We start from the raw sequence: 13,065 nt of genomic DNA on the forward strand, positions 1-13,065 counted from the left end.
TGAGCATCTTTATGGAATACCAACCTGATGTATATTATTAGGCAGCAATGTGATTAATCATTACAAGGATTGTAATTCAAAGTTCTTTAAATTGGGAAAGCATGAAAAAAAAATTTAAGATTCACTTCTTACCAAAACTGATTAAGAGTCTGTCTTTTGAATTACAATTCAGTAATAAAAATTTGAATGATAGCTTCTCATTAGCTATATAGATGAAAATTGTAACTTTTATAAAAAGTATTCATCCCCTTTTGGATTTTCTGAATTTTTGCATATCTTTGTCACTGATTATTATCAAAGCTTATGATGGGTCTTACTTGATACATGGAAGGAAGTGTGAGAAAACCAATACCAAAGGTTGATGCTTATTTATTTCATAATCAATGTAACCTAAAATTCAGTATACTACTTTGGAAAAACAATTATACATATGCAGGCATATAGTTCAATCAAGTCCATTAAAATGTTAATAAACAGGTTGTGTAAGTACTTTATTCAGTACAAAAAGGACTGATCCTAACCAACTCACCCCACTATATATCTCATGGACTGACATCTCTCACTACAGTGATGTTCTCACCACACAGATTCTAGAGGTATCTTCTGCCACATCACAAGAAATTTCTGAAGACTTCTGCAAAAAAAAAAAATTCTGAAAAAAATTACATTTAACTATTTTTAAAGTTCTAAGTTTTCATTTATCTATTTTGAAGATACATCCTTGAAATACAGAAAACCTGGGACAATAATAAATCTTCCAAATAATTATTCTCTTTTGAAAACTGCTTCGATAGCTTAGCATAAAATTATCCAGAAACTCACAAATAGAATAACAACATTGAAGGAACTGCAGATCTTCCTTGCCTTGGCCAAAGTCAGTGTTCATGAGTCTACTATAAACAAATGATAAAAATGGAAATTATGGGACAGTAGGAAAGTGGCTCACTAAGACAAATGACGATCATCTTCTGAAAACTAACACCCGCAATGACTTTCCATAAATCTAGGGACAGATGTATCAAACATGGTATTTTTTGGCTATATGTCTGTTGGAAACAAAACGCTGTATTCCATCGTAAGAATCTTATATTGACTATCAAGGATGGAGGTAGTACTGCCATGGGTTGACAGAGGCTTTGCTGCCTCAATGCCTTGCTTGCTTGCCTTCACTGAAGGAAATATGAATTCTACTTCGGGAATGCTATGAGAGAACATTAGGCCATAAACTGAAGTGGAAGAAGGCAACAATATCAAACATGTAAGGAGTTATGTAAAGGAAGAACAAATCTGTTATTTTGGGATAACCAAGTCGAGGTCCAGACCTAAACCTCACAGAAATATTGTGGCGGGATCCAAAATGGGCTGTTTATACTGGAAAGCTCTTAAATGTTACTGAGTGAACTGTTTGCCATGGAAGAATGTGCCATAACTCTTGCACAGCAATATGAGACTGATCAAGAATTACCGAAAAAGCTTTATTGCAATTACTGTAACTAAAGGTAGAGGAACCAGTTTTTGAATCCAGGGGACTATTACTTTTTCACACTAGGAAACTGCCCATTGGTGACTATTTGTTTTCTTTTGCTCTTTTTCTTCTCATGTTTTTATATATGAAATAAAAAGAGCACTAAAGTATGGTGTTATCTGTTCACTTAGATATCTATAAAAACTCCCCATGAGGCTCTGATAACATTTGATAACAAAGTTATACAAAAATCTAAGAAGGAATGAACACTTTTTCATTTCACTAAAAACAATTATTTTGAGGTGTCTATACAGATAACTGTGAGCAGTTCTAGAATATAAATGAATTTCACAGCAAATCCATTCATAAACTGTAATCACAGTCACAAATGAAGGTGAATATACATGTACCAGGATAATGTTTCAGGATCCAGTCTGTATTAGTCACCTCTGGTCCTGGTGACTGACCCAGATTGAATCTTGCACTAATCACAATCCTTGAAATAAACTCTGGAATCCGAGGACAAGAAATTTTCAGATATACAAACGCTTCTCCTTGTAATCCTCTTACATATATGTTATGTAGAAAAAGACATAAAAGCATACACAAATTGACATACACTGTTTCGCCAACCCCACTGCATCACCCCACTGCATTAACCTGGAAATAAGGAGAATCTTTCTGACAGTGAGAACAACCAACCAATGGAACAGCTTGCCCTCGGAAGTTGCGGGAGCACCATCACTTGAGACTTTCAAGAAGAGATTGGACTGCCATTTGTCAGAAATAGTGTAGGGTCTCCTGCTTGGGCAGGGGGCTGGACTTGATGACCTACAAGGTCCCTTCAAACTCTGATTATCTGTTATCCATCACCAAATGTTGTTCCATCTTGTCCCCTACAGTTCAGATGGTTGTGTTACATGTAGAATCTGTTCTGGAGAAGGCTAACATTCAACTGTTTTGAAATTGGTGTAGGGGAGAGGATGAAGGGATCAAATCACACAATTGGAACAAGTAGACTGTTTACATGAATTTTCCCTATCCATGTATTTAGTAAAACAACGTGTGAGAAGAACTTCAGATTGGCTATACCCAGTACCATTCTTGAAGGAAATGCTGCCATTCATCTTTAGATTCAGAAGGAATGTGAGGACTTCAGATTGGCTATACCCAGTACCATTCTTGAAGGAAATGCTGCCATTCATCTTTAGATTCAGAAGGAGTGTGAGGACCAGTTACAAATCTCTTTTTTGTGCTGTTGTAATTTTGAATGGTTCTTAAATGTTGACAACCAGATGGCAGGATAACTTCACCCTACCAGGTTTAAAAAAAAAGAGAAGCCTTTGGGTGCTAGCTCCATTGCCACACCCTCTTTCCCACCCCTCATTGCAGCCTGATCCACTTAGACCTCCTTTGGAAAGCAGCCACTCCACCACATGACTTTCCTACATGGAGGCTATGTGGCACCATGCTAGAAGTGGGAAAGTATCATAGGCCTCTGTACCATATAAAGAAGGCAAGGAGTACATTGGATCCAAATGCAATCATCCAGGGCCATAATGCCCCACCTCCCCAGCTCACACCTGGCACCTTGCTTAATTACCATTATGACTTGCAGCCATAATGGACAAGCTCCATTATAGTTGTAAGTCAAAGACTTAAAGCTGATTTATGCAGCTATAATTCCACTTGCTGCTTCAAACAGGGGATGCACCAGCAAAGTTCACTGTCCAGAATAATTTCCCCTTTCAAAGTTACCAAAGAACAAATGATGTTTAAAATGTTTAAGCCATGATGCTTCCTAAAAACAAAAAGCAAGTTATAGACAAGTTAAAAAGCAAAGTTCCAATACTGATCTCAAGATCTCCCAATTTATGTCATCAGTCGTGAGAAATGGCCATAAATTCCACCTTTTTTTTCTTTTCTTTCAGTTATTGGTTCACTCCCTAAATGCCAAGTTTAATGATAACTCTTTTAAAGAAACTTGTCCACCATCTTTAAAAGTCCAAATAATAAGGCTGTCCACAATTTTTTAAATAGGTTCTGAACAGCCTTCATATGGAAGACAGTTGGGGAGGACTTATTTTACAATCTCCTTTGATAACACTGCTATCCAATGGTCCAAATATCTTTATTGAAGTTTCTTACTTGTTTATTGGTGTTATATTATAAGCAATGTGCAGGAATGCAGCATCTTGCTTATTCTTTATATTTCTTAACACACATTGCTTGATGTAGAAAAGAAAAAAAAGACTTCAACTACACTTTTTGTTGGATCACTGTATTTTAATTGTGATTATATCATCCCTCCAGCATGAAATGAATTGTATGTAAGGTTAATCTTGAATATACTATTGATGTATTTTGCTGTGTAAATGTTTTCATGAGCCGGAAGGAAGGAAGGAAGGAAGGAAAGAAAGAAAGAAAGATCCATATAAAGGATTGTTCTCAGAATCAATTTATATTGTGTCAGTATAATTAAAATGAGACTGTCAAGGTGATGCAAAGTGCCACCTAGCCTTTGATTCACAATGAAGACCTGTATAAGATTTTTAATGGAAAATTATTTGCTTTACAAACTTGTTTTCTAACTGATATGAGAGGAAACAGAAGAGCTCTAGTGGTGGTTTTTAAAATCTTAGCAATGGATCATGTAGAATTATTTACAGAAATTAAATTGAACAGCTGCTTTACCCACTCTCTAATGGGACTCATTAAAATCCTGTTTGACACTCCAATAACTCTGTGTGTTTGGTGGTGAGAAAGAGAAAAGTATGTATACTTTAAAGAAATTACAGGATCTGGAAATTAAGATCAAAGGTACAGAATGATCTTAAGGTTGCTCACGCTCCCCATGCTTTCCTGACGGATTAAAGAATGATGAGGATAAGAGAAGAGCATTTTTTTCTCTGCATATCCAAAAATGGCACACAGGAGCTGCAGACTTTCTGCAATCTGATTCTAAAAAGGAAATAAGGGGAAAAAAAGATTCATTCGGAGACTGATTTAGGAAGGTGCTTATCAGGTACTTTTTTTTTGTATCTGGGGTTTTGAAAGTATAGAATCATGCCCTCACAATCATGTTAAAGCAAAATACGAATCTGACTTTCCATATTTTATGAGCTCAACTATTAATTCAACTGAAAAGATATCTACAGACTCACATCCTGAACATAAACTATTTCATCTCCCTCCCTCAGGATGGCGCTATAGGGCACATTGTATGCCAAAACAATTAGCGAAAGGGAGCTTTTTTTCCCTTCATGGAATCAATCTGCTGAGCACCTAATTCTCACAGTGCTGTCTGATCAGAAATGGTATTCAGCAGGTTCTGACCAGTTCTGGAGAACCGGTAGCAGAAATTTTGAGTACTTCAGAGAACCGGCAAATACCACTTCTGACTGGAGATTTTACAGTATTCTTCCCCTGCCACGCCCACCAAGCCACGCCCACAGAACTGGTAGTAAAAAAAATTGAATCCCACCACTGTGTCTGATGTATATTTTTTCCCATGTAGTATGACTGTAATATTATTATTTATCCTTCTTACCTTCTTTAGTCCCCCCTTACTGGTGTTATTATGATTATTATTATGTACATTGAGAGCTTCTACACCAGAGACAAATTCCTTGTGTGTCTAATCACACACAGTATTCTAATTCTAATTTCCATTCTGAAAACATCTTATGTCTTAGCACGTAGTGCAAACCTAGCAAGTTTTGCTTTATTAAACCACAGTTAAATTATGGTTAAAATTAGGTTTAAGATAGTGTGAGACCCAACCAGTATAAGGCTGAAGAGAGTATGAGAACAGTTTTATGTATAGCTGCATGTGGACAAAACCTTCATATCACCCTTGATTCCCAAAATAGTTCTAATATTTAACCATGATTTGACTCAAAAATTGAAGAAAACATGGTTCAAAATAAAGACTAGGATGCATAAGGAAATCAGAATGTGTGAGGACAGGATTATATGTTGTACATGCCAACTAATTTTTCTTTCAATATTGCTTTTGCTCCTATTTCAACTTGACAAATGAGAAGCCTGAGAATATGCATTAGTTGAGGCACTTGACCTATGCCACGCATGCTGGAAGTGGCATGCAGAGCCATCTCTCTGAGCATGCCAGCCATTGCATGTTGCTCTTTTGGGTTCTGCTGCGTGCATGAGCCATCTGGTCCTCACGTGTGTGGGAGCACTGGAAAGCGGAAGAGCAGCTCCCCCAGTGTGCACGTGTACACCAGCCAGCTGGTCTTCACACGCACGTGAGCACCAGAAACCGGAAGAGCAGCTCCCCAGAGCTCATGTGCGTGCCACCCAGCTGATCTTTGCACAAGTTAGAAACTGGAAGACCAGGTGGCTGGCATGCATGCGCGCGCCAGGAAACTAGGCTTCCAGTTTCTGGCACTCTAACGCATAAGGGAGTTGCTCTTCTGGTTTGCGGTGCATGCATACATGCGCTCCCATTTTGGCACTAAGTGCCGAAAAGGTTAGCTACCACTGCGCTAGATGGTGCCATTTTAATTACAATTAAATACTTAAAGGCAGAATTAGCAATTATTTATCAAATCATATATTGATTTCATGTTAGGTATCTCTTAATTGTTCTAGAAGTAACCATCCAATTTCCTTTGATAGATTATTTTCTGTCAACATTTATTTCCTTTTTTTTTTTTTTTTTATTGAATGTTGTGTAGATGTTCTTTATTTCGATATGCTTGTTGATGGCCGATCTGTCTGAGTGCCAGGCTTCCAGGAATTCTTTAGCGTTTTGGGACTTGGCTTGGTCTAGGATCCTCAGTTTCCCAGTTGAAACCTAGTTAAATATGTCCGCATGTTGTGAAATTAAGGAATTTTCATCATGTCTTCTCACTGATAGTTGTCCATGGATGCGCTGTTAGTTTTCTGCCTGTTTGTTTTAAGTAGTGGCTATTGCAGTCCCTATACTATATGTTGTAGGTGACTCTTGTTTTTTCTTCCGGTACTGTTGGGTAATTTGGTTTACTTAGGTTATTTTGGAGGGCTTTAGTTGGTTTGTGTGCTACAGTGATGCCATATAGTTGTTATCAATAGAGAATACCTTTTTATTATTTTTTATTGTGCTCAATTTTTAAAATGTTTTATGACTCTAAACCAAAAGGAATTAGTGGATTCCAGCAGAAATATAAATAATACGTATTGTTTCTAAATTCATAGATATTAAATGTTTTAATTAAAATAAATGTAATTTTATAATTTATTTCATTATTTGACATTTTTTCCCCTAGTATTTGTTATTCTCACTCGGATATGTTTTCATTTCAGGCCAAATATGAAAATGTTGTGTTATTGACTTCAGGAACAAAATGTAAGTTGAGGGAATTTTTGGAAGCATTTTCTTTATAATAGTTTTCATATTTTTCATTTTTTCAGAAGCTATTGGTCTAAACTGGATTACTGAATTTGTTAAAGACACTGGAAAAACTATAAGAAGTTTGTTTTAATCTATATATTACTAAAACTCTTGTTCCCTTATCCTTTAACTGGACGAAATGGTGCATCATGGGACAACTATTTTTGAACCAAGGTACTTCAAATGGGTTAACTTATAGAATGAATCCAAAACCTGTGACCTATAATTTCCATGGAATTAAAATTTGGCAAGTTTTATAAAACAGTTTAGGATATAAAATATTATCACAAAACAGTTTATGACCTAATGCCAAATGTCATAAAACATTTCTTGTACTGATGTTTGACAATGCTTTACAGTTCAACATGGGTTATTTTCAAGGTAGATACAGTGAAGGCAACACATTAGAAGCTCTTTCACTGTTGAACGCTTTGAAGAATCTGGTAAGGAATTATCTTTGAAAGTATGAGCCAATGGCTCACAGGTTGTCTAGTTACTTGTAATTAGTTACAAATATTGAACAACTTTGCTACTTCATTTAAAGGTTCAGAATAGTTAAGTATACATTATTTTCCTTAGTTTTTTAAAATATGTTGTTTAACTTCTCACAATTCATTCCAGCACTTTTGAATATTAGAACTCAAATTGACATTATTCAGCAGCCAAAGGGGGGGGGGGGGGGGGGGGGGGGGTTGGGGGGGAAGGGTGGGGGGGGGGGGGGGGGGGGGGGGGGGGGGGGGGGGGGGGGGGGGGGGGGGGGGGGGAGGGGGGGGGTTTTTTTTTTTTTTGGGTTGGGGTGGGGGGGCCCCCCCTTCCCCCCTCCTTTTTTTTTTTTTTTTTTTTGTGTTTGGTCCCGCGGGGGGGTGGGGGTTGGCCCCCCTACGAGGTTCCTGACAAACAACCCATACTCTACCCTATATTCCATTTCTGTCTGGAAATCTTGTATACTTCAATGACTAACACATATCATTTGAAAAAAAATCCTACCTTCAAGGCAACTAGAAGGCCCACAAACTTCCTCTCATCTTTTGAAAGTATTACTATAAGTAGTAATAAAGAACAGCATACTAAATACAGTATTGTAAGCAATAATAAAGTTTTACAATTTGTTTTGATCAGATTGGGGAAGAAATCTGTTCCTTCAGAATTGCAAAATTCTGTTAATGTAGCCTTGCAATAGTGTAAAATTACCTCCTCTAGTTTGTTTCCTATCTGGTTTACCTGGCAGGGCTGACAAATTGGATGGACAACCAGCTAGACAAACTGATACTACTGGAGGATCCCCAATCTAGCATTCAACAGGCATACTGAATTGCAAACATTATCATACCCAATCAACAGGACCATTGTCTATGGTTATTGTCTTTTTAATGATATATGGCATCTTGGTATCTTTGGTCAAAAGTTGTGTTTTCTGGCTGAGTTGAGTTCTACCCACCATTTTGAGATATGCCTTGGGATAACTCCTCAAGGAAAACTCAGATCTGAAAATGAAGTTGATTTTCAACATTTTCCACCCTGGAGAAAACTAACATTCAATACATTTTCTCCTTAAGTATATAAGTTTGATCTCTAAATTACTTTTTTTTACCAAAGCTTTGCTCAGTCCCAAATTTCTTTGATTGTAGTCATGGAACTGCATTGTACTTGTGCTTTAATAACATTTTTAACTATTTCGTTCAGAAGGGTCATCATTATGGTTTAGGTTTACATGAGCTAATTTTTTATTTTATTGAATAACTATCATCCATTTTCTTGTTTATTTATTAAATAATAAAGTATTTATTTCCTGTAGTTTAATACTACAGTGTTTTTAAAGAATCATTGTATATTTGTCAAGCTCAATGTACTTTTCAATGCTTATTGTCCATCCTCACAATCAGCCAGGCTATGGGAAATCTATTACTACTAAACAGGAACAGAACAGTAACTAAACTGCATAATTGGCAGAGTATCATCTCCTTTGCCTAACATTCCATCTCTAGCAGTTGCCAACCAACTATTGCCATAAAGAGTCGGATGGTAGTTCTTGTTTGTACATAGTAGTTGGTTGGAGAGTTACTTGACTTCCTTAACATAATCAATTGTACTCATGACAACTGCCCTCCATCGTCAGCTGTTGTTCTTGGGATCCTGAATGGCATTCTGCTCTATTAATATTGTTGTATCAGGAGAATACACATTTGTGGCTTTGGCTTATTAGTGATAGCTTTCAATGTAGAAATTTAACAGTACAATATCCATCTGGGAATATCTGTGCAGTATTTTTAAAAACATAGTTGGATTTGGTATGAACTGTGTTGCTAATTGTTCCAGGATATGATGTGTTAGAAATAGCATGTCTATTCTAGATAGTATCTTGAAAGTATAGGAAGTCAGTGGATTATGATTCTAATTGGGACCAGGATTTTCATCAAGTAAAGAGGTCATGCAAAACACATGACTGCACTGCTTAACAGTTTCAGCAGTCTCAGTTGTGCTCATGGGATGCTGTAACTGGTCATAAATGCGGGTTGTTACCAAGCATCTAAATTTTGATTACATTACCAAGAGGATGTTGCAATGGCCAGAATTTCAAGGATTGGTCATAACTACCAGTTAACTATCAGCAATATCATAACTTTGAAAGATTACTAAATGCCTGGGTGTAGTTTAAGGACTAATAGTATTCTTCAAGTGAAAAAAGTGTTTCATCTAAGTTATAGATTATGCATGGATTTAGTGGCTCAAAGGATATTCCTCATGAAATGATGGACAATTCTCCTTGGCTGAGTGGCTGCATAGGTTCATAGCATTTGGAGAATTTATGAGCCCTCCACACTGTGGTAAGTGGATAGGTGCAGCAGTTTAGAAAAACATGAAACATAGTCAGTTGGTGAATATAAACCATACATCCATTTAATATAACCATTGCCAAGGCTCACTATTACTGTCAGACCTCCAGGCACGATGACAAATCCGAGTCTTCAGGCCCCACCAGAAGGGTAGGGGTCAATCTAAGTTCTGGAAGAATGAGGGCAAACATCATGGCAGAAAACACTCTCTTCCTAGATCTTGTCCAATTACATTTCTTAATAGATAGGACCTGTAACATGCCTCTCCTACTGGATCTGATAGGATGTGTAAATGTAACTGGGTAGAAGAGGTCCCTCAACAAATAGGTTGATAGTAGAGGATTCTTTACCTTTAGTCTTTTAAGAATGATGTCATGTTGCTTGATAGTGTCAGATTGTACCTATGCCAGTTTGTTAAGTTTTATGGATTTTTATATGCAAAAAATCAAAATAGAAGAGAACTTTTAACATAACAGAATTTGGTGGCATTAAGAGAGTGTTTACCTCCCATAGACACACATACTGTTGGAAGGATGTAGTTGAAATTATTATGGTTAAGAGCATCAAATCGGATGTGAAAAACCAAAATAATTTAGTAAGAAATGTCATATATATGACCAAGATACTGAAGATGATTTTGAGATGGGAATAAAATTAAATAGCTATCTAAAGAAAGATCTACTATAGTAATTTGTGATATTTTGTTCTAATTATAACATAAATGTATATATGTTCTAATTATAATAGATTGGATTTTTACAAATTCTAAATTGTCTTAAGAGTAATAGGTCATAGAAAAAAAATCTGAGGAATAACCTTTGATATAAATCCGTTGGTACACCCATGTGGTTTCTGTAGTCCAAGAAAACTTATTGCAAATGTGTTAGCCTTAATAATAATCTTTGTGGTTTTTCATGCAATGGAGTAATCTTGACCTTGCAGAGGTGGGGGGGGGATAAGTTATAATTAAGTGCATTAAAACAAGTACATTATCATGAAAATAGATATAAAGGAGTAAGAATTAAAACTAAATATTATTGTCCTAAAAGCAGTTTGTAAAGATTAAAAATGATCAGGAAAATAAAAAAGGGCATTTGCCAAAGACACATTAATATAAACAGCAAGTAAATTTCTAATCCAAGATCACAAAAACTGAGTAGGCTCTTTAACACAGCAGATGAAGGAGGGTCTAACAGATAAATATGTTAACAACTTAAATGCTAGGTGGTGCAGCTTTAAAAAGGGGACATTTTTAAATTGTCTGGACAAACTCAACTGATTGATGCACCTCACTAGATATTTCCAATACTGTTATTTTAAAACAGAATAGCTTTTAGGAAAAGGTACTGAACCCACAAAATATATATTGGCCCCTCATCTGAGAAAAGCTATGCTCACCTACTCCAGAATACTGTAGTATGCAAACAGAAGGGAAGAGAGCCACCCAGCAAGAAACATCAAGAATCCCCCCCAATGGAGACCATTTTCCAAAAAGTATTTCATACCTACCCTTTTATTCTATGCTCCTTGATATATTTTCAGCCTCCCTGAAAACCGAAGGGTCCCAGATGAGCCAAGCTGTCAAACCAAATCCCGTTTCAGAACTAAATCACCCTTTCTCTTCTGCTCCACCACCTTCCCCACTCAGGAACTGATTAATCATTTCTTTGGAGCTGAGATAATCATTTATAATAATTACATTACTATCATCCCATGCTCCTTCACTTCCATTCGTTCTCGAAAAACTGAAGTCTTCTGGGTTTTTTTCTGGCAGGAAGGCAATTTTTGAACTCTTTGGATCTCTGACCCAGTTCTAAGACGGAACCCCAATTACTTCCCCCCTTTCCTTGAACCTAGAATTCAGCTCTGAACAAATTAAGAGACTTTCCTGCCCTGAACCCCGCTCCCAAGCCTTCCCCGCACTTGGTTGGCCTGTCGCTTCTCAGCTTTTTATACAGCCCCCTTTCTCTACGGCCTCCTCCTGCCACCCCACCCCGCTGTCTCTCCTCCCACTAGTTTTCTCGTCTTCCTCCGTCTCCCTCCCTCTCCGCTCCTTTTTTTCTCCACCTCTTCAATACCAGCCGCCCCTCGGCCTGAACATGCAAGCCTCGCCACCATTGGCCAAGCAGCCTCATCCTTTCCATGCGGGACGCGCGGATTGGGTGAGCCACGGCTTGTCGCCTTGCCCGTTGTGAGAGTGTAGAGTGGGGACGGGGAGAGGGAGGGCCTTTTTTCCTCCTCCCCCTCTCTCTCCCTCGCTCTGTCTCTCTCTCTGGCAGTGTCCATGGCTCCTCCTGCCACGGAGAGGCGACGGGCTTAAACCGAAGCCGGGCCGGCTGTGGGTGACTCCCTTGAGAGAGACCTTCTTGGGGGGGCTGGGGAGGGGTGGGAGGGAAAAGCGCGAGCTCCCGAGTAGGGGGAAGGGGGTCACCAGCGGCACGAGCATCCCCCTCGTTAACCGCCGGCGGCGGAGGAGAGATCCGGGCGGCAACTGAGGCATAGGAGGAGGCGCCTTCCTTTTCTCTGAGCGAGCTCCTCTGGGCCGGTCTCCTCAGCCAGGAAGCCTTCCTTCCCCCTCTCCTCCTCCTCCTCCTCCCCCCCACCTCCCCTCCCCAAGTCTCGTTGCCGGAGGAGCGACCCCCTCTCCTCCCCCGCCCGAACCGGCAAATGAACTCGGTCCGAGCCGCCAACAGGAGACCCAGGCGAGTGTCCAGGCCGCGCCCGGTGCAGCAGCCACCGCCGCCACCGCCACCGCCTCCTCCTGTTCAGCCGCCTCAGCAGCAGCAGCAGCAGCAGCAACAACCACTGCAACTGCCGCCGCCACCTCCACCGCCACCGCCGCCGGAGAGGAACAACAACAACGCCGTAGCTGCCGCCGCAGCCGCTATCGCCGCTGGGGAACGGGGTAAGAAGGAGGGAGAGGGAGGGGCGGCAAGGACAAGGGCGGCAAAGGGGCGCGGGCAGAGGAGAGACGGCGAAGCGGGTGGGGTTCCTTTTCTCCCCCACCCCCATCACCCTTTCTGCAAGCCCTAGATACGCTCTCCCCGTTCCGTGGACCTGTTAGGGACATAGGCCGCGCTTTGTTTGCCTCGGGCCCTCCATGAGCTTGGGATTGCCAATAAACTACGGGTTTCTCTCAGGTACTTTTGGGTGGGTGTGGGGGGGTGTTGAATAGAGAGCACAGAGCCTCCTCTCGGTTCCCCAAGGAGAGAGAAAAAGGGAGAGCAAGAGGACGAAGAAGGCCCCGGTCCTTTTCCACCTTCTCCTCGGTGGTTTATTTTAGCCGTGGGAGGAAAAAGCTTCCCCCTGTGTCTGGGACACGGTGTGTATCCCAGTAACTTGTGTTGACACCTTTCCTTTTATTCTCTTTA

At 39.6% G+C, this 13,065-nt stretch overlaps 1 protein-coding gene and 1 long non-coding RNA gene across 5 annotated transcripts in view; one reads left to right on the plus strand and one right to left on the minus strand.

The window, feature by feature from the left end:
* Positions 1–354: 354 nt before the first annotated feature.
* LOC113423384 (uncharacterized) lies at positions 355–11,666 on the minus strand. The gene is made up of 2 exons (XR_015748842.1): positions 11,204–11,666; positions 355–634 (listed from the first exon to the last, which is right to left on the minus strand). It is a non-coding gene; the product is annotated as an uncharacterized LOC113423384 (long non-coding RNA).
* A 296-nt stretch (positions 11,667–11,962) lies between these two features.
* The window catches only part of FBXO11 (F-box protein 11), a 101,171-nt gene continuing 100,068 nt past the window's right edge, over positions 11,963–13,065 (plus strand). For 2 of the 4 annotated variants that reach the window (XM_026684754.2, XM_087961456.1), the window contains exon 1: positions 11,963–12,599. In XM_026684754.2, coding sequence (XP_026540539.2) covers positions 12,362–12,599 — 238 coding nt within the window. In that variant the 5' untranslated portion in view covers positions 11,963–12,361. Of the gene's footprint in view, positions 12,600–12,716; positions 12,835–13,065 lie in introns of those variants that run through there. The other 2 variants (XM_087961451.1, XM_087961460.1) reach the window with 2 other exon arrangements.

The sequence above is a fragment of the Notechis scutatus genome, chromosome 1 (genome assembly GCF_049901735.1).
Source record: "Notechis scutatus isolate UNSWTSFEM ecotype Mainland chromosome 1, rNotScu1.2, whole genome shotgun sequence".
In the NCBI taxonomy this organism is placed as follows: Eukaryota; Metazoa; Chordata; class Lepidosauria; order Squamata; family Elapidae; genus Notechis; species Notechis scutatus.